The 18,971-nt window shown below is 44.8% G+C and overlaps 1 protein-coding gene across 7 annotated transcripts in view; it reads right to left on the bottom strand.

Annotated features, from left to right (window-relative positions):
* EMB3108 (DEA(D/H)-box RNA helicase family protein) overlaps positions 1 to 18,263 on the bottom strand; it is a 120,265-nt gene extending 102,002 nt beyond the window's left edge. Inside the window, exons 1-3 of one of the 7 annotated variants that reach the window (XM_086774601.1) lie at positions 17,965 to 18,212; positions 17,823 to 17,881; positions 17,241 to 17,683 (exon numbers count right to left, since the gene is read on the bottom strand). In XM_086774601.1, coding sequence (XP_086630727.1) covers positions 17,241 to 17,651 — 411 coding nt within the window. In that variant the 5' untranslated portion in view covers positions 17,652 to 17,683; positions 17,823 to 17,881; positions 17,965 to 18,212. Of the gene's footprint in view, positions 1 to 17,240; positions 17,684 to 17,822; positions 17,882 to 17,964 lie in introns of all 7 variants that reach the window. The other 6 variants (XM_086774616.1, XM_086774607.1, XM_086774625.1 and 3 more) reach the window with 6 other exon arrangements.
* Positions 18,264 to 18,971: the final 708 nt, after the last annotated feature.

Here is an 18,971-nt window from a genome sequence, read left to right as displayed (position 1 = left end):
AGGCTGAATGCCCCTGCTTAGCAACTCTCTCCACTCTTTTTTTTTCCTTTCTCCCTTCTCTTCCCCTCTCTCCTCTCTTCCTTAAGCGGGCTTCACGCTTGGGAGCCTATGGAGCTTGCATAAGCTATGGAAGAGCTTTTTTTTATTTTTTTTATTTTTTTTACTAATCACATGTTAGCGAAAAGCATAAAAGCATGAAATGGCAAAAAAAAACAATGAATGTAAGCATAATGACGGTACTTGAAAAGCAATAAAACATAAAAAACAATGCGAGAGAAACCTCAACCGCTCAATGGTTTTAATTTTTTTTGCTTCTAATCAAAAACAGAAAACACACAAGGCGCCCTTGAGATCACACACTCGCAAACTCTACTCTAATCTACCCTAATCCACGATTTTGCAATCAATGGAGCACTTAGTAAGAAGTAATGGTTAACACCCTTCACTAACTTAGGTGTGCGTTCCCTGGCAGCGGCGCCATTGTTTGGGACATCATAGCATAGCGGAGGCTACACTCCAACCCACACACTTTATCAATCCGTGAATGCAACCCGGTTAGCGCATAGAGGCTATCCCGAATGGGAGAAGATGAGTTAACCACACACTAATGACTTCTAGTCCTACTCAATCCTTCTTCAACACTCAAGCAATCAATCTAACATAATCAAGCATCAAGATTAGGCTACACTTAAGCACACAAATGCAACTTATGCAAAGAACCTAACATGCAAAGAGCTATCACACAAGTCTCAACTACACATCATTTCATGCACAAGCTTCATCACATGCACTCTACAAATCAGATTTTAGCATCAAAACATCATCAAGAAATCTAGATTGGCAAGTGTGTAGACCATAACCTCATATCATTGAAAATGTAGAGAATAGAGAGTACAAGATTGAAGCATGAATGGAGATGGAGAGCCTTGGGAGAGCACATGAGAAGGAGCTATGGAGCAAGCTCTCTCTATGAGCCTCTCAACCAAATGACCAAAGAGTCCCCCCTAGCTCTCAAATGGGCCACCTTTTATACAAAATTTCTAGAACTCCCAAAAGTTCCCATGTGGGATTATTGTCAAGCCCTCTCCCACATTCATCTACAACTTGGAACTCTTTTCAAGAGCCCTAAGTGTCTTTTTTTGTTGCATCCTTGTATTGATCTTCATTCGTCATGCAACAGCACCACATCAGCACAATGAGTCCCCATAGATACCTGGGGCTTGCCTTGGAGTCCTCACAATAGCTCGCATGTGAGGGTGACACTAGGGCATGGTATGCCCGAGTTTCCACCTGGCTTTCAGGACACGGGCTCGAGATGGACCACCTCCCACCTCTTCAGTACAACTTGGAATCGCCTTTTCTCCGGATCTCCCATGGGGACGTCAGCCAGATTATCCGGTTCAACCTCCTTAGCCTCCACATACACAGCATATGGATTGCACATCGGAGCTCCCACCGAAGATGCACTTCTACAGAGAGAATTTCTTCAGGCTTAGTGGCGAATGGCTTCATCCAGCAGCCAGGCTACCTAGGTATTCACATGTCGCATGCCATGCAGATCGCGGTTGGCCAGCTACGGGTATCCTCCCATCGCCTACGGGTGGGTAAAGCGCATATTCAGAGATGGAGAGCTTATACGGAGACCTCGAGAGGAGAGGATTTGCAGATTGTGCCACACAGGCGTTGAGACAGAGGAGCACTACACACTGCCTAGTGTACTATGAGATCCGTGGGAGGTACCACTTTCTCTTGCGTGAGGGTTTTGGCCCATTATCCAGGATCATTGGAGCTTCGCAGACACAGAGAGTCACTCCTAAGAGAGTGTCGGCCACAACCATCACCCCTCCTTCCTCGCTAGCCTACCATCACTCTTCCTATTGGAGCTTCGCAGACACAGAGAGACTCCTAAGAGTGTCGGCCACAACCACCACCCCTCCTTCCTCTCGCTAGCCTGCCATCACTAGTTTCTTTTGGGTCTAGGGAGAGGATATCGGCATAGCAGACCCCACGGGTCCACCACAGGACGCCCTGTCCTTGAGGAGTGGAACGGGCTTGAGCACTTCCGAGTCCCGACGTACCCGGTGTCCCTAGCCCATAGGATGCCAACCACAATCCTCCCATCAGCTCCAGACCCTGGACATGCTCCACCACCACCACACCACCTTCTCACGTACCATGACAGAAGGGGACCTCTCGGCCATAGTCAGAAGCAGACCCCACGGGTCCACCACAGGACGCCCCGTCCTTGAGGAGTGGAACGGGCTTGAGCACTTCCGATGTACCCGGTGTCCCTAGCCCATAGGACGCCAACCACAATCCTCCCATCACCTCCAAACCCTGGACATGCTCCACCACCACCACACCACCTTCTCACGTACAATGACAGAAGGGGACCTGTCGGCCATAGTCACTAACTAATCTACTTGAGAGAGGCGTACCCTCTACTGGAGGATGATTTGCCCATGGTGCTTCATATTCTTAGGCCCTCTGACCTCCATGATGAGATTCTCTTGTACTAGTGCTTATATATCCCATGTACTCCCACATGATGATGATTATATCAGCCTCTACTTTCAGAGAGCTATGTTAGTTGTACTTGTTTTGTTTTCCTTTTCCATGATGAGACATATTATGGATAGCAGACGTTTAATATAACTTTCAGAGAGCTATGTTAGTTGTACTTGTTTTCCTTTTCCTTTTCTTTAGGAGACGTTTAATATAACTTTCTTTCTTTCTTTCTTTCTCCCGGGACTCTTCTGTATGCTTTCCATGTATACAGCTGTGAACAACACTACCTTATATTGGTTGCCGACTCAGAGGAGAGGGGAGAGAACCCTAAGGCATAAGTGTATGGGACTGGTTTACAGAAGGTATAGGGATGGCTGAGAACTGTAGCATGCTTTTAGGCTGCCATACAGCGCTCCATACAGCGCTGTCCACCTCAGACACACAGCTAAAGAAGCCTCAGACGTGTGTACAATCGGGGCCCATACGTGTGAGTTTACAGGGCGGACTGCAGGGCTGAGACGGGCTGCAGGGATGGGTGCGCTACAGGGGTGACTCGCCATCTGAAAAAAGCAACTGTATGGGGTATTTTAGGCATCTTTAGCCATAAATGGTTTTAATGCTCAAAATGGGGAGAAGAAAGCTAGGCACCCTATTGTTTTGGGACTATGCTTACTTTTTTGGGTGTTTGATTGCTTGTTTGGGGGTACAAGCTCCTAAAAGCCTGCATGCTTGAAGCGTGGGCTGAAAGGTGACCTTTGTGAGTGAAAACTGAAGCTTGTATGCTCTGTGAGGGAAAAAGGACGAAAGGACCAGATGTACGAGAGATCAGAGTAAATCAACACAGCATGAAATGGATGAATGAGTATATGAATAATGGTGAATGTAATCCAGTACAAGAGGGCCTCTGATGTGAGGTGACCTTCAGGAAGTAGACCGGCGAAGAAGCCAGGACGAAGTCTAAGCAAGAGGACGGTCGATGATGAAGGCTTGTGTCGACGACAGCGGTAGCACTCTGAGTGATGTAGATGTCGAAGGCTGCACAACGCAGGACTGAGAAAACGCAGATGTGCTGCTGAATACTGTGGGAGCACACCGGCTGCAGTGTGGTGTGGAGCACTGATGCTCGATGATAAAGCAGTGGTAGGGATGCCGCTCTGGATTGCTGGATGCTCTGGGAGCAGGGCGCTGAACTGCTGCTTCTGGATGATGAAAAAGATCACCGGGCTGCTGCTGTTGTGTGCTGCACAGGTGGTATAGCCGATAACGAGCAGAATGATGATTACGTCGATCAGCCGGGCTGCTGCTGTTTGCAGGGGGTAGAGCTGACGGTTGGATGTCGATTGACGATCAATGTGATGATGAGTTAAAGGAGGGGCAGCATGGGGTTTATATAGAGCTGCCCCCCCTCCCCCCCCCCAAAAGGACCAGGTCGGCTGGCCCTGTCGGCCAGCCTGGCCGACCTGGTCAAGAGCCTTTTTAGGCCTTTTGTAAGGCCAATAATGAGGGCCTTCTTGGGCCCTTTTGGAGGACCTTTTTGCGCCCCCCCCCCCCCCCCCCCCCCCCCCCCCCCCCCCAGCAGCCCTTTTGGGCCTGATAGTCACACATCCCCTCTCCGGCCAAAAAAGGGACCATGAGAGAAGATGAAGAAGATGGTAATTGGGTGAAAAGAAACATGACGAAGTATTTGGCATGTTGTGGGTGTAGATCATTCGTTTGTCTCTTCGTTTTTTTTTGTAGAGTCTTTTGAGTTTGGGTTGAACAGGATCAATGCCGCAATGCAAGGGGTTTGACTATCTAAAAAAGTGCGTCCACCATCATCGGGCCCGCTATGAACTCTGCCGAAATGATTGCACATGGCACCAATGGTTTGCTGCAAATCATGCGAGAGAACATCATAACCTTGGGCCTTTCCACACTGCCAATCCTGCTCTCATAGATCTGGTCCGCATAAAGGTGCTCCATACATCAAGGCTGGTGTGACGAGGATGTCAAACAGAGGTGCGCTTCTGAGAAGGAAAGACAAGGGATGATGGCCTCGGTCGGGGATGATGGGGCGGCTGCCATGAAGTCCTCCCACAGGTGTAAAAGACCAGAAGTTGTCGACACTCGTCTAAGAGAAAACAACCCGAAAGCTGAGACACCTGACGAGGAAGAGGATAGGGCTAGGGCCACAAAAAGGCTTGGGGGGGGGGGGGGGGAGTGTGACTGATGGAGGCAAGAAGACAAGGAAAGCAAGGCGGAAGAGGGGCTGCTGGAAAGGAAGGGGGGCCAACAGAAGAGGCGACAGCAGCCTGGAAGAAGAGGGAAGGTGGGAGCTCAACAAGACAGAGGAGAAGGCACACGAGGCCCCGAGAGGAGGGGGGGGGGGGGGGGGGGAACAAGCTAGTGGGCGAAGGCAGAGGTGGTCTGAAGCACAGAGCAGGAAGGGCTAAGGTGGGGGCTCAACAAGCGGAAGAAGAGGAAGGCGGAGGACGGGAGCTAGGGGTGAAACCACGTGAAGCGTTGGCGAGAGAGGGGGGGGGAGCTGAGCGATGGCCAAGGCAACAGGCGCACAAACGGCGAAGCTCCAACGCTCACTTCACAAATCCCAAAAGGGTAAAGGTTCATCGGCACATCTTCGAGAAGTTTATAAAACCAAAGGTAACACACTTTATGCAATAAATGTTAGAGATGTCAAGTTCATGAGAAGTTTTTGGCGTGCTCTATTCGCAAACATGCGAACAGAGTTGAGACCTAGCACCGCCTATCATCCCGAGACGGATGGTCAAACCAAGAGGGTGAACAAATCGTTGGAGACTTATTTGAGGCATTATTGTTTTAATACCCAACATGCTTGGGATAAGTGGTTGCATATGGCGGAGTTTACATAGAATACCTATCACTCTAGCATTGGGATCACCATTTTAGGCTATGCATGGATACAAAGTGAATTTGCCAATGGTGGTTTTCAAGCAAGATGGTATGAATCCAAATTCACGCGATGAAAAGATGCAAGCCATACTTCAACAATGCAAGGACAATCTCAAGAAGTCTCAAGAGATAATGAAGCACTATGAAAATGCTCATAGAAGGCCACTGTCTTTCAAAGAAGAGGATTTGGTGTTTTTGAGAATTCCTAAGAGTAGATATGGCTCACTCAAAGGTAACACATGTACAAAGCTTGCCCATCGTTATTATGGACCATTCAAAGCGTTCGAGAGAGTTGGGGAAGTTGCCTATCGACTGTTGCTTTCTCCCACCACTAGGATACATTATGTGACCATGTATCATGTTTGAAGGCTTATTTGGCTCCGGACATGCGAGTGGTGGTCCGGTGGATGAGCTACCTCCCATGGATGAGTAGGGCATGATCAAATATGTGCCGGAGAGTATTGTGGGAAAGAGGGAAAGACTGCTTTTCATGATCATTAGGGGAATACTTGGTGAAATGGAAAGGTTTACCCCTTGAGGAGGCTTCATGACAGCCCGGTTCCATGTTGGCTTATGGATGCATTAATTGAGGCAAATGTGGATTATATGCTTGCTGGAATTTCCTGTAATTTCAATTCTGGAGGCCCTATGAGTAGCAGTCCTATATGCAAAAGATCTTCACGGGAGCTATGTGATGATATTGGGCCATATGGAAGCCTGATTTGAAAGCATTACATGCAGTTTTGATCATATGGATGACATTACGCTCTCATGGACAAATTTTACAGCCATATCATTTTGGTCGTTTCATGACATATGGCTTACATGGTGTGATGATGCTGAATACCATCTCTTGAGCTGAATGCTAACGGTTTTGAGGATGAAACCTATGGCTATGGATGATTTGTAACAACGGTGGGCCCATGGACATGAGAAGTGGCCATGCAAATATTAATATAGGGACTATGGTCTATGGCCTATATGCTTGTAAACTTGGATAGGGACATAATTAAATAATTGTGAAAGGAAGGCAGTATAAAAGACAATTATTAGGCCTAATCTTACACTAATCATTTTATTAATACACTTTCTTGGAGAGCTCATCCAAGCTTCCATGAAACCCTTGGCTGTGTTGAAGTAGACTTTCTTCTATCTTGTGCCCATTCAAGCTCTAATGGGACCTCCCTTCCTTGCAATTGCATTATTACAGCATGAGAAGATTGACTTATATACTCCATATTCTTCTGAGGCTGCCCAAGAGTAACTGGCCTTTCCCACGGCCCAATTCACTGGGCCTAAGAAAACTTGGCCCTAATAACTATCCCAAAAATAGCCCAGTTGAGCTATAAACTTAGCCAAAAATGCCATCATGATCAGGGCCAGTTAATTGGGCCATGGGAAGACCTTGTAAATGACCCAAGGGTGTCCATTTCCTAGTTCTAACTCTCATACATATGATTGGCCTTTTTTGTCAGTTTCCTCATGATACAAGCTCAACGCCCAAGATATGTAGACATTCTTAGGACGCTTACAACATGGTTACCACACTTTTACAATATAACAACGATGTGATAACAATACCATTGGCTGAATTGAGTCGAACACTATGAATATATATATATATATATATATATATATATATATATATATATATACCTAGATGAATCCAGGAACATGCCCAAATTCACCTTTTAGGAACGTGCATGTTATATACTCATGGTAGTCAACCCACAAGACTATATAACTATCAACTCCATTATGCATAGTATGGACTAGATACTACGACATCCCCACTAACGTCATCAGCCCAATAGTGGGTGTAGAACTCTGTACCAAGATATGCTCACACACACACACAAACACATAAGAGCATATATTCACACAAAGCCCTTCGTACTAAGTTTCTGTCAAACCTCCGGAGATGCAAGGCAGGCTCAGCCATAATGAAGCCTAGCACTAATGGAAGTAGCAAATAGAAAGAATTATCACAACAAATAAGTAGTTGATAGGGCAAATGCACTGCTAAAGATAGAAAGAATAAGCACAATATCAACTTGCCACAACTCGGACGAAAACTTCACAATGTGAAATCTGCATGTCCGCTAATACGGCTGAATTATATACCTAGATGAATCCAAGAACATGCCCAAATTCACCTTTTAGGAACGTGCATATTATATACTCATGGTAGTCAACCCACAAGACTATATAACTATCAACTCCATTATGCATAGTATGGACTAGATACTACGACATCCCCACTAACGTCATCAGTGCCCAATAGTGGGTGTAGAACTCTGTACCAAGATATGCTCTCACACCACACCACACCACACCACACACACACACACGAGCATATATTCACACAAAGCCCTTCATACTGAGTTTTTGTCAAACCTCCAGAGATGCAGGGCAGACTCAGCCATAATGAAGCCTAGCACTAACGGAAGTAGCAAATAGAAAGAATTAGTACAGCAAATAAGTAGTTGATAAGGCAAATGCACCACTAAAGATAGAAAGAATAAGCACAATATCAACTGCCCGCAACTCGGACGAAAACTTCACAATGTGAAATCTGCATGTCCGCTTATATATACTTAGCTGTTCTACATAAATGTCGGATGAGCGCTCCATGTTAACCAAAGTGGTTAACATAACCCCCTTCTTATTTTCAATTATATTCTCGGAATAAGTTGGAAAGCATGGTCAATGGACAATCGATGACGTTGTAACATGCACTCTGCACTGTAGTGCATGGTGACAAGATGGCTCATCATCATCAATGCAACATTGTACAGTATTAGCACCCTTTAGGATGATATTTGTCGTACGTTGTGACCCCATTGCAATCCTTAGTCCAGGATATGTCAGGCATGACCTACGTAGGTCATTCCTCAACCTTAGACAGTCAATCAATCAGTCGAAGTCCCTTAACCCACTTAGAGAGAATCATTAATTCATATAGAAGTCATAGAAGCCTTAGGGTCTGCATATCATTCATGGTTGCATTTTGCATATCATCCATCCCATAGGCACATAAGACCACCACATAGACCATGGCAGAAGTGTCAGAATATTATTCAACATTATTCCATTATTTTTCCCATATTTATTAGTATTTATTTATCATTTTACAGCATTTATCACATCACTTCTAGTCGTGTAGAATTCATGCTGCAGTCGGCCAGCTCTGTAGCAGCCAGCCAACCAGCATCAAAGCCCATATAAATAGCATCATTCATTCATTCATTCATCTCATAGTACATTGGAGTCGAGCGTTTCCCTTCAGCACAAGGAGCATCAACGCATGAAGCTTTCAGTCCCTCATCATCAAAACGCAGCATCAAGAGCATCCAGCCCATAGAAGCACTTCAGTACCTTGCATTTTCAGCACACCTACAGTTTTCAGCATTCATACATACCATCGTTTTGCTGTAGCCCTATCGGTGAAGGTAAAATGCACTCATTCATTCATTTTCAGTATATACACACAGCCTAGAACAGTCCCAATCAGCCCCTTCTCTCGGCCTCAAATTTGCAGCCTTCCTACATCCATTGGGAAGAGTGCATAGACTTGAGATCGGTCATTATTGGTGCTTCTACAGCCGTATAAAGTTCAGCCCGACTCTTGGTCCTCCAAGATCTTGCGTTTGGGTTATCATCAATCCAAAGTCATTCTCTTCAAAGTAATAAAAGCAAATACTATTCCGGTAACAGGATAGGGGGGCCTTCAATGGGTAATTCGCGACCCAAACTAGTGTCCAGTTTCTATCTTTCTCTATCTAAATCTCTTAAAGTTTGAAGTCATAAAAGTGGATTGCTAAACTCACAAAACTCAGGATACAGAAGGCGGTGTATGTGAGTCTTGTGTGACAGGATCCTTAATTACGAATACTTCCGCTCCATGTTACATTGGTATCAGATTCAGCTTGTCCACACACACCGCATCCTAGCGCGAGTGCATCCTTGGATGGTCAGATTGCGTTCCAACACGACCACCGACTTCAACATCATGTCTACAGAGGGAGAGTACACATCAGAAGGAAGACGTCTCCCCCGAAGGAGACCTTTCTCTTCCACCTATCGCAAATACCATAGCTCTACTCCGAGCTCAAAACCAGCTTCTTATGGAGCGTCTCCAACTCTTGGAGGCAACAGCAGCAAAACCCACTCCTCCAGTTACCCCCGACTTCGTCACTCTCTTCTTCCAAGTTGTTCTGGGTCTTTGTGCAGGAGGCTTTGCTTCCCCATACAACAAAAGGAGAATCACCCATTATAAACATCTAGAAGTGGAACAAAAAGAAGTAAATTTTTCTCTTGGGTGCCCAAGGTGTTTTCATGGTGAACCAAGCATAGACAAGATATCTATGACAAAGTGCCACCACACCCTATATATGGCTCTTCGACTTCCCATGCTCTTGCATATGGGATAATCCACCACAAGTTCTAGCCATGCGATAACCGAGAGTAGCTACGAGAATTGCCACCTCCAACACCCTCCTTCAATTCGGGCATCTCGATCAAACAGAGGTTAGAACCGCCCAAGACCACACAGGCCAAGCTCTGATACCATGACAAAGTCACACAGCAACAGCGCGCATACCACCCTAGGGCACTGAGCAACGTCGATGGCTGGGCTCCCATCTCCTTGCCATTGCTTCCCCCAAAAACCCGACTGGAGGAGATATCTATGACAAAGTGCCACCACACCCTATATATGGCTCTTCGACTTCCCATGCTCTTGCATATGGGATAATCCACCACAACTTCTAGTCATGCGATAACCCGATAGTAGCTACGAGAATTGCCACCTCCAACAAGGATAAGGCCAAACATCGAAGAAAAAGTAGATAGACGGGACTATGAGGAAGCCCAACGGAGGATCAACAAAGACCGACGTCAGGCTGAACTCGCCGCTCGGGAGCACCAACGAGAGCGCATGTTACTCGAACACCGAAGGGAAAAGGAGGCCATCCATCTTAGGTATCAGCACCTCTCTTCAGTTTCCCCAAACATAGGTGCCACCAGCCAGCAACCCGCGACATCGACTACCATCATCCGAACTCAACCGAACTTTAGAAAGTATGATGGTAAGTGTGATCATTTAGCAGTTAATCAATTCATTCATCAATTTAATGCTCATTTTCCTTTAGCTAGGATTACAGATCCTCAGGATAGATCCACATAGCGGCTCCCCACCTTACGGGTGAGGCAGTCACTTGGTGGCAACATTGGTCTAGTCTTCATACAGACCAGACCACAAGTGTCACAGCTTTTAGCTAGGATACATTTGTCCATGACCTAAAGACCAGATTTCTCTCTCCCCAATATTTGACCAACCTGGCAGATGAGTTTATGGACTCACACAGAACAAGTCACCCGTGCTTCAATTTTCCGGCAAGGTTATAACTTTAGCACAATAGTTAGGGTTATCTGAGCAAGCAAAGATGGATAAATTCATTCATGGATTCGATCCTAACATCCGGTTCACATTTCGTAACTTTGAACCCAGTACATATGACCGGGCCTTGACTCTAGCTCAAAATGAAGAAATAAAGATGAACGGAGGCAAGCCTAAGCAGTCGTCGCAGTCTAGTACCAAACCCCAACAGCAGCAATATGCTACACAGCCAGGGAAAGGTAATGCATCTTCTAAAGATGCTAAGAAGGACGACAGTAATAGCTCTAATTCAGGGGGTAAGAAGGATAAGGAATCCAAGCCTAAGAAAACTCTCGAGGAAACGGCTGAAGAAGGCATCACTGGAGATTATCTTCCTCCAAAGGAGCAAAGGAAATACCAGTCAAAAAACACATGTTTTTTATGTCATACTATCGAGCATGGTAAGAAGGATTGCCAGAAACGGCAAGCGGAGCAAGCCTCCAAAGCATCTTCTGCCACAGTTGCCACAGCATCTCCTGTTCCTCCAACCCCGCCTACTACCACTAACGCAATTCAACTTTTGTCTTCTGCCATCCGTGGTATTTGATGCTAAGCCGAAGGGTGAGAGCGATGCTGATTCTCCAGCCCTGCCTACTACCACTAACGCAATTCAACTTTTGCCTTCTATGCACCCTATGCCATCCGTGGTATTTGATGCTAAGCACAAGGGTGAGAGTGATGCTGCACAGAAAAGCCTCATCCGTGCGTATGGCTCTGCCAAGGGCCGACAGTTTGTAGTCTTATTTGACATGGGCATTTCTGAGGACGCCATCTCTCCCCAATTGGCTAACAAAATGAGCTGCACATTAGTGCCATATAATTTCGATGTGGACGGGTTCACACTTGGTCTCCGCACCCACATATCTTAGAAGGCACAGCAGTTTGCCTTTGTAGTTCAAAAGGCCTCATTCCAACGAGATTTCATTGTCTCGCCTCTTCTAGGGTGTGACATTATTTTAGGAATCCAGTGGTTTCGTCAATATGAGCCTATTCCCAATTGGGAGCATGACACTTTTACTATCTGTAAAGGTTTTCCTGAGCCCGTCATGATTCGTGGGAATAGAAGCCTTCTTGGCATCCCATTGATTTCTCATCTCTAGGCCCGACGAGCTATCCGCGCAAGGGAGCGGAAGGAGCATTGCTTTATGTTAGTGCTCAGACAGCCTCTTACCTCATCGGTGGCAGCTACCTCATCTTCATCCCCAGTCCCACAGTTAGCAAACCTCCTGGCTAGACATCAGGACATTGTGCTTAGGGACGATCTCCCGCCCAGTCTCCCCCCATCACATCTTGAGGACCATCGTATCGATTTGGTCCCTGGATCAAAAACTCATCGCGCAGGTTCCCCTATCGTCTGTCCAAGACTTTAGAGGGCGAGCTAGAAAAGCAGTTATCTGAGCTCCTCCAAGCCAGATTCATTCGGCCTTCTTCCTCACCATTTACTACACCCATCCTATTTGTCCAAAAGAAGGACAAGTCTGCACACCTTTGTGTAGACTACAAGGCATTAAATAAACTCACCATTAAGAATAAGTTTCCTATGCCAAGGATTGAGTACATTTTGGAGCGTTTAGACAGTGCAAAAATTTTCACTAAGATCGACCTCAAGAGTGGTTACCATCAAGTCCGCATTTTTGAAGCTGACATTCCAAAAACAGCTTTCCAGACAGAGCATGGTCACTACAAGTTCATAGTCATGCCTTTTGGGCTTACCAATGCACCCGCAACCATCAATAAAATGATGTCCAAGATTTTCGTAGTCCTCATTGGTAAGTGTGTGTTCATATTTCGTGATGATATACTTGTCTTCTCAGCCACTGCGGAGCAGCATGAGAAAGATGTGGAGAAAGTCTTGCAACTTTTGCAAGATAATGGGCTCTACATAAACGCCAAAAAGTCTATCTTCGGCATTACAGAGGTTCAATACTTGGGCTATATCATCAGTTCCAATGGGATTCAATTGGACTCCTCAAAGGTTCAAGAGATCTTGGATTGGGACATCCCTCACACCGCCCAAGAGATCCGTTCTTTCGTAGGTCTTTGCCAAGCCTACAGCACTCATGTTCACCAGTTTTCCAACCTTGCAGCACCTCTCACCGACTTGCTCAAGGAGGTGAAGGCTCATGGACAAAAAGTCAATCACAGGCAAGGCGCTTGATGCATTCCGTGCACTCCATAAAGCAGCCTCAAAAGCGCCTATTTTTAAGTTAGCATCTTGGGATGAACCTTTTGAGGTCATTACCGATGCCAGCAATGTAGCCATAGGTGCAGTTCTCCAACAGGACAATAGACCCGTGGCCTACTGCAGTAGAAAGTTGGATGTCGCCGAAAAGAATTATTCGATTTATGACAAAGAGCTTTTGGGTGTGATCACAGCGCTCAAACATTGGAAGCCTTTCCTTTATGGACAGGTTTTCACAGTCAAAACAAACCACCAAGCACTTAAGTGGCTTCAAACCATGCCAAGTGCCCAGTGGAGTGATCGGCAAGCCAGATGAAGTCAGCTCTTCCAACAATTTAGAGGAATGATCGAGTACATCCCTGGTAAGCATAACCCAGTCGTCGCAGATGCTCTTAGTCAAAAGGCCAGCATCCAAGCAATGCAGGAATCTACCGTTCTCGAAATAACTGGGAAAGACTTAAATAGCATGAAAGACCAGTATGTCGACTCCCCTGAGTTTGGTACTCAATACAATTTGGCCCTCACCTCTAGGCTTGGCCATTATTCAGTGCAAAACGGTTGGTTGTTCTACAAGAACCACCTCTCCATGATGCCCATGGCTCCTTAGTTGGAGGCCATAGAGGTATCAACAATATCCTCGAGAAATTAGAACAATCCTTTTATTGGCCAAAAATGAGGCATGATGTATATTCACATGTTCAAGCCTGTAAGATTTGTCAAAAAGTTAAGGTTCCGCATACAAAGAAGGATGGGTTACTTCAACCTTTGCCTATCCCTGACGGACCTTTCATCGATATTTCTATGGACTTTGTAGGGCCTCTACCAGCATCCACCGGATCCCGTAACACTCAATGTTTTGCCATTGTGGATCACTTCAGTAAGTTCTGCATCCATTCCATGCAAGCATACGGCCACAGCTGAGGACGTAGCCCGCCTTTTTCTCAAGCATTGGTACCCCATTTGTGGTTTGCCTAGCACCATTACATCAGACAGGGATTCCAAGTTTACCTCACATTTTTGGAGGACATTATTCGAAAACTTTGGAACCAAGTTACAATCGTCCAGTGCATTTCCACAGACAAATGGCCAAACAGAAATCTATAACCAATTGGCCTTTGATGTTCTCAAGTCATATTGTCATGACCAACAGTCCAAATGGGAACATTATCTTCCATTGGTCCAAGCCGTCTTGAACGATACTCATTCATCCAGTGTCGGACGAACTCCGTATGAGGCAGCCTTTGGTCACCGTTTCTCTTCTCTCTTGACGAGAATGGCGTCTCCATCTCTTGAGGCTAACAAAACGACGAAACATTTTCCGAAATCATTGAGTTAGTTAAAGACCGCTTTACCAAAGCCCAAGAAGCTTATAGCAGACAAGCAAATAAATCTAGACGAGATGTCCACTTCAAGAAAGGGGATTGGATCTATTTGCGCATCATGAAACAGAGATTGAAACAAGTGAGCAAATGCTGTCCCAAGCTTTCTTTTCGTAGTTTTGGACCCTTTCCGATAGTTAAAAAGATTAGTGATGTCTCCATGAAGTTAAAGTTGCCTAACAGTTGGACAATGCATGATGTTTTCCATGTTTCTTGGCTAAAACCATATATTGGACCAGAAGTGTTTGATGCTTCAGATAAACAACAGTCAGATGTGGTAGACGAAGTAGAAGTTGTTGAGACTGAGCAAATTCTTCTTCATCATTGGAAGCATGGTTCCGGTGAAAGAATATCTCAATTCTACACGAAGTTCCGAGATCGAGGTACCCACAAAGCCTTTTGGCTAGACGAGAAGTTCTTTCAAGAGTATCCCAAGCTGTTGGCGGACTACTTGGAAGCCATGAACCTACCGCCAAGCTAAGCAGGCGGGAATGTCACATGCACTCTGCACTGTAGTGCATGGTGACAAGATGACTCATCATCATCATCGCAACATTTTATAGTATTATACAGTATTAGCACTCTTTAGGATGATATTTGTCGTACGTCATGACCCCATTGTAATCCTTAGTCCAAGATATGTCAAGCACGAGCTACATAGGTCATTCCTTAACCTTGGACAGTCAGTCAGTTAGTCAGTCGAAGTCCCTTAACCCACTTGGAGAGAATCATTCATTCATATAGAAGTCATAGAAGCCTTAGGGTTTGCATATCATTCATGGCTACATTTTGCATATCATCCATCCTATAGGCACATAAGACCACATAGACCATGGCAAAAGCGTCAGAATATTATTCATCATTATTCCTTTATTTTTCCTATATTTATTTATCATTTTACAGCATTTATCACATCACTTCTAGTCATGTAGAATTCATGATGCAGTCGGCCAACTCTGTAGCCAGCCAACTAGCATCAAAGCCCATATAAATAGCATCATTCATTCATTCATCTCATAGTTCATTGGAGTCAAGCGTTTCCCTTCAGCACAAGGAGCATCAATGCATGAAGCTTTCAGCCCCTCATCATCAAAACGCAACATCAAGAGCATCCAGACGGTAGAAGCACTTCAATACCTTGCGTACGGTTTTCAGCAATCATACATACCATCGTTTTGCTACAGCCCTATCGGGGTGAAGGTAAAACGCATTCATTCATTCATTTTCAGCATATACACAGCCTAGAATAGTCCCAATCAGCCCCTTCTCTCAACCTCAGATTTGCAGCCTTCCTACATCCATTGGGAAGAGTGCATAGACTTGAGATCGGTCATTATTGGTGCTTCTACAACCGTGTACAATTCAGCCCGACTCTTGGTCCTCCGAGATCTTGCGTTTGGGTTATCGTCAATCCAAAGTCATTCTCTTCAAAGTAATAAAAGCAAATATAATTCCGGTAACGGAATAGAAGCCCTTTAGTGGGTAATTCGGGACCCAATCTGGTGTCCAGTTTCTATCTCTCTCTAAATCTCTTCAAGTTTGAAGTCATAAAAGTGGATTGCTAAACTCGCGAAACTCAAGATACAGAAGGCAGTGTGAGACTTGTGTGACAAGATCCTTAATTACAAATACTTCCGCTGCATGTTACAGAAGTAGTCACGGCAGACATCGCTGGCAGTTTGATCTACTTCAGAGTAGTCATTGATGTAAAAAAGGGTTAGGTAGTAGTTAGCTATAGTCAGGCAAGCCAACCTGCATGGAGGACCATAAAGCGCCCTATAAATAGAGCGCGTCCCTCCCCACTTATCAATCAATCAATCATATATTTCGCCTTCAAGAGCATTGAAGCACCCACGAAAAGCCCATGTGAGTATCTAAAAGAGGAATTCGGCAGGAGATTGCCAACTGTTAAAGGATGTCAACATTTATCATCAACTTGGGTGCATCTCTCTATTTGTTAAAGGATGTCAACATTTATCATCAACTTGGGTGCATCTCTCTATTGCCAACTGTTAAAGGATGTTAACATTTGTCATCAACTTGGGTGCATCTCTCTATTTGTTGGTCATTTTTTTGTATTTCCCAATAAATTCATTGTACATTGTTTATTGTATAATTGAGCTTTCTTAGAGACTTGTGTGATTGTGTGTGCATAAGTTCCACTACTATCACTCACTTTCTGACACATAGCACTAGTAGTCTTACATGATCAGAGCCAGGTATGGCCAACGGGAAAGAAAACCCTTTTTGATCTCATAAGATTACCATAAGAGATAGTTTGACGGCTATCTAACCCTGATGGATGACATATCTCTATGAGAGATCAACATGATTCTATCCACATTCATACATCCATATCCACATTCCACATTCACACATCTACATCCACATTCACATCCATACATCCATAACCACATTCCACATTCATACATCCAAATCCACATTCACATTCATACATCCCTCCTACTATACTATTTATGTATTTCTTACGCATCTTTCACCACAATTCTTCCTCAATATGTATAATTTCTGGTCCCAAAGCCCATTTTGATCCCCACAAACATTACTACAACTCTCTCTCTCTCTCTCTCTCTCTCCCCGACATAAATCTCTGACCGATGTTTAAGTACATCTACCTCTCTCCTGACATTGAACTAAAACCTGAAACATAGAATAGCTGGTGAGAGTCTTAACACCACAAACATTCGAAATACCACCCCTATACCAACATACACAAGCACAACAATGGTATGCAAATGTGCACTTATAAGTGAAGCACATAACATCAAACATACACAATGTATATCAAGGAGAATCAAACCTGCACTGCAGAAGGGCGCTGAAGATGAGCTCTTTCAAGAGCATCCACAATGTCTTGTGTCAAGCCAAGAGACTTCCAAGTAATTGCACCGTCGGCAAAAAAAGAGTCCTCCTCTACAGATGCTGAGGGAAGCCTGGGTGATGTTGGGACGGATTTAAGAGAGGAGGGGTGGCTGGACGCTCTAGCAACTGAAGAGAAAGGGGCTAAGTTGGGGCATGGAGAATGTTGATGAGGAAAAAGGAGGCAAGGGGTAACGGATGTGCGGGAAAAGGCAGGGAGGGTAACAATGAGGCGGCGGTAGGGGCCATGGTAGTGGCATGGGAGAAGCTTCAAGAAGGCCAAGAAGGAAGGGAGGGTGCGAGAAGGAGGAGCACATAGGGCTTGCACCATCATCCTCTTCAAACAAAACATGTATCAAAGTCGCCTCTGTGAGATCTTCATACCTTTCAAAGGTACATGAATCAGTCAGCACACCAACAAGAAGCAAACAAAGGCTCATTTCTCTATCTTTTGATATCCCCCCCCTCCCCCCAAACACACACACACACACACACACACACACACACACACAAAAACACACACCAGGTTCATCAATGAGCTCCACACTCCGCAGTTGATATGACAGCGAAAAGCTGAAATTCCTTCACATGAGAGGATGCATAAGAGAATGGCAGTTTTTCACAAGCAAGTAGAAAAACAGTCCAATAAGGATTAATCGACTAACCTGGGAGCTCCAGTGAGATGAGAAAGCTCCAGGAAAGGTTCAACTGAGGTTTAAGAGCGTTTCACACTTCACCCCGTGACAAGGTGAGATTAGCCGGATGGGCAAGCATTAGCTCTTTTCATACTCGAGCAGCACTCAAGCAAGAAGCTCATAAACATGCTTCCAATCCTAAACTTTTTTGTTTTTGTTTTTCGAGCCAGGGTCAGAAACATGCAAGCTCATCCTGAGACTCAAATAAAGAAACGCTTTTGTCATTAGCTTCCCAATCCTAAACTCTAGCAATAAAAACTAGAATGTGTGGGCAGCTTTGTCATGAGTCAGTGACTCTAGTTGCATCCATTCAAAATGGTCCAATGCTTTCTCACCCCGCCCTATGTTCAAAAGTGCTCTCACCCTGCCCGTGTGTCGACCTATCTTGCAAATAAGTGCTCTCCATGAGACTACATTTTGAACTAGAAGCTTGTCAAACACTTGTGCTTTTTCACAACAAAGTCACATTTGGCATACATATTGACCAACGTGTTGCTAACAATAGTGTCTTCTTCCAATAGCCCTTTTCTAGCAATGTCAGCATGTATTTCTTGTCGCTTACCTATGGCTCATATGCTAGTATAATCATTCAAACTGCGAATAAGTGTGGCAACATGATCCAATTTGTCATGCACGCGCATGCACTCACCCACCCACACACCTTAAAACATGTCAAAATAATATGTCAATGCTAGAGGCATTTTGTAAGTATTGCTTAGAAATTCTATGCACACGCATGCACTCACCCACCCACACACCTTAAAACATGTCAAAATAATATGTCAATGCTAGAGGCATTTTGTAAGTATTGCTTAGAAATTCTATGTCATAATTTAGGACAAAGGAGCAAATGGGAAAACACAACTCTTTGGAAAGGAGTAACTTTCATATTGTCTTAAATATATGAAAATTCAGAAACAAAATATTGTGTGTTTTAAATATCGATCATAGTAAATAAGTACTCACAATAGAAATTT

The sequence above is a fragment of the Cibotium barometz genome, chromosome 3 (assembly GCF_041138505.1).
Source record: "Cibotium barometz isolate CiBa-2024 chromosome 3, ASM4113850v1, whole genome shotgun sequence".
Lineage (NCBI taxonomy): Eukaryota > Viridiplantae > Streptophyta > Polypodiopsida > Cyatheales > Cibotiaceae > Cibotium > Cibotium barometz.
The sequence above is the reverse complement of the archived record's forward strand: the minus strand, read 5'-3'. Positions and strand labels throughout refer to the sequence as shown.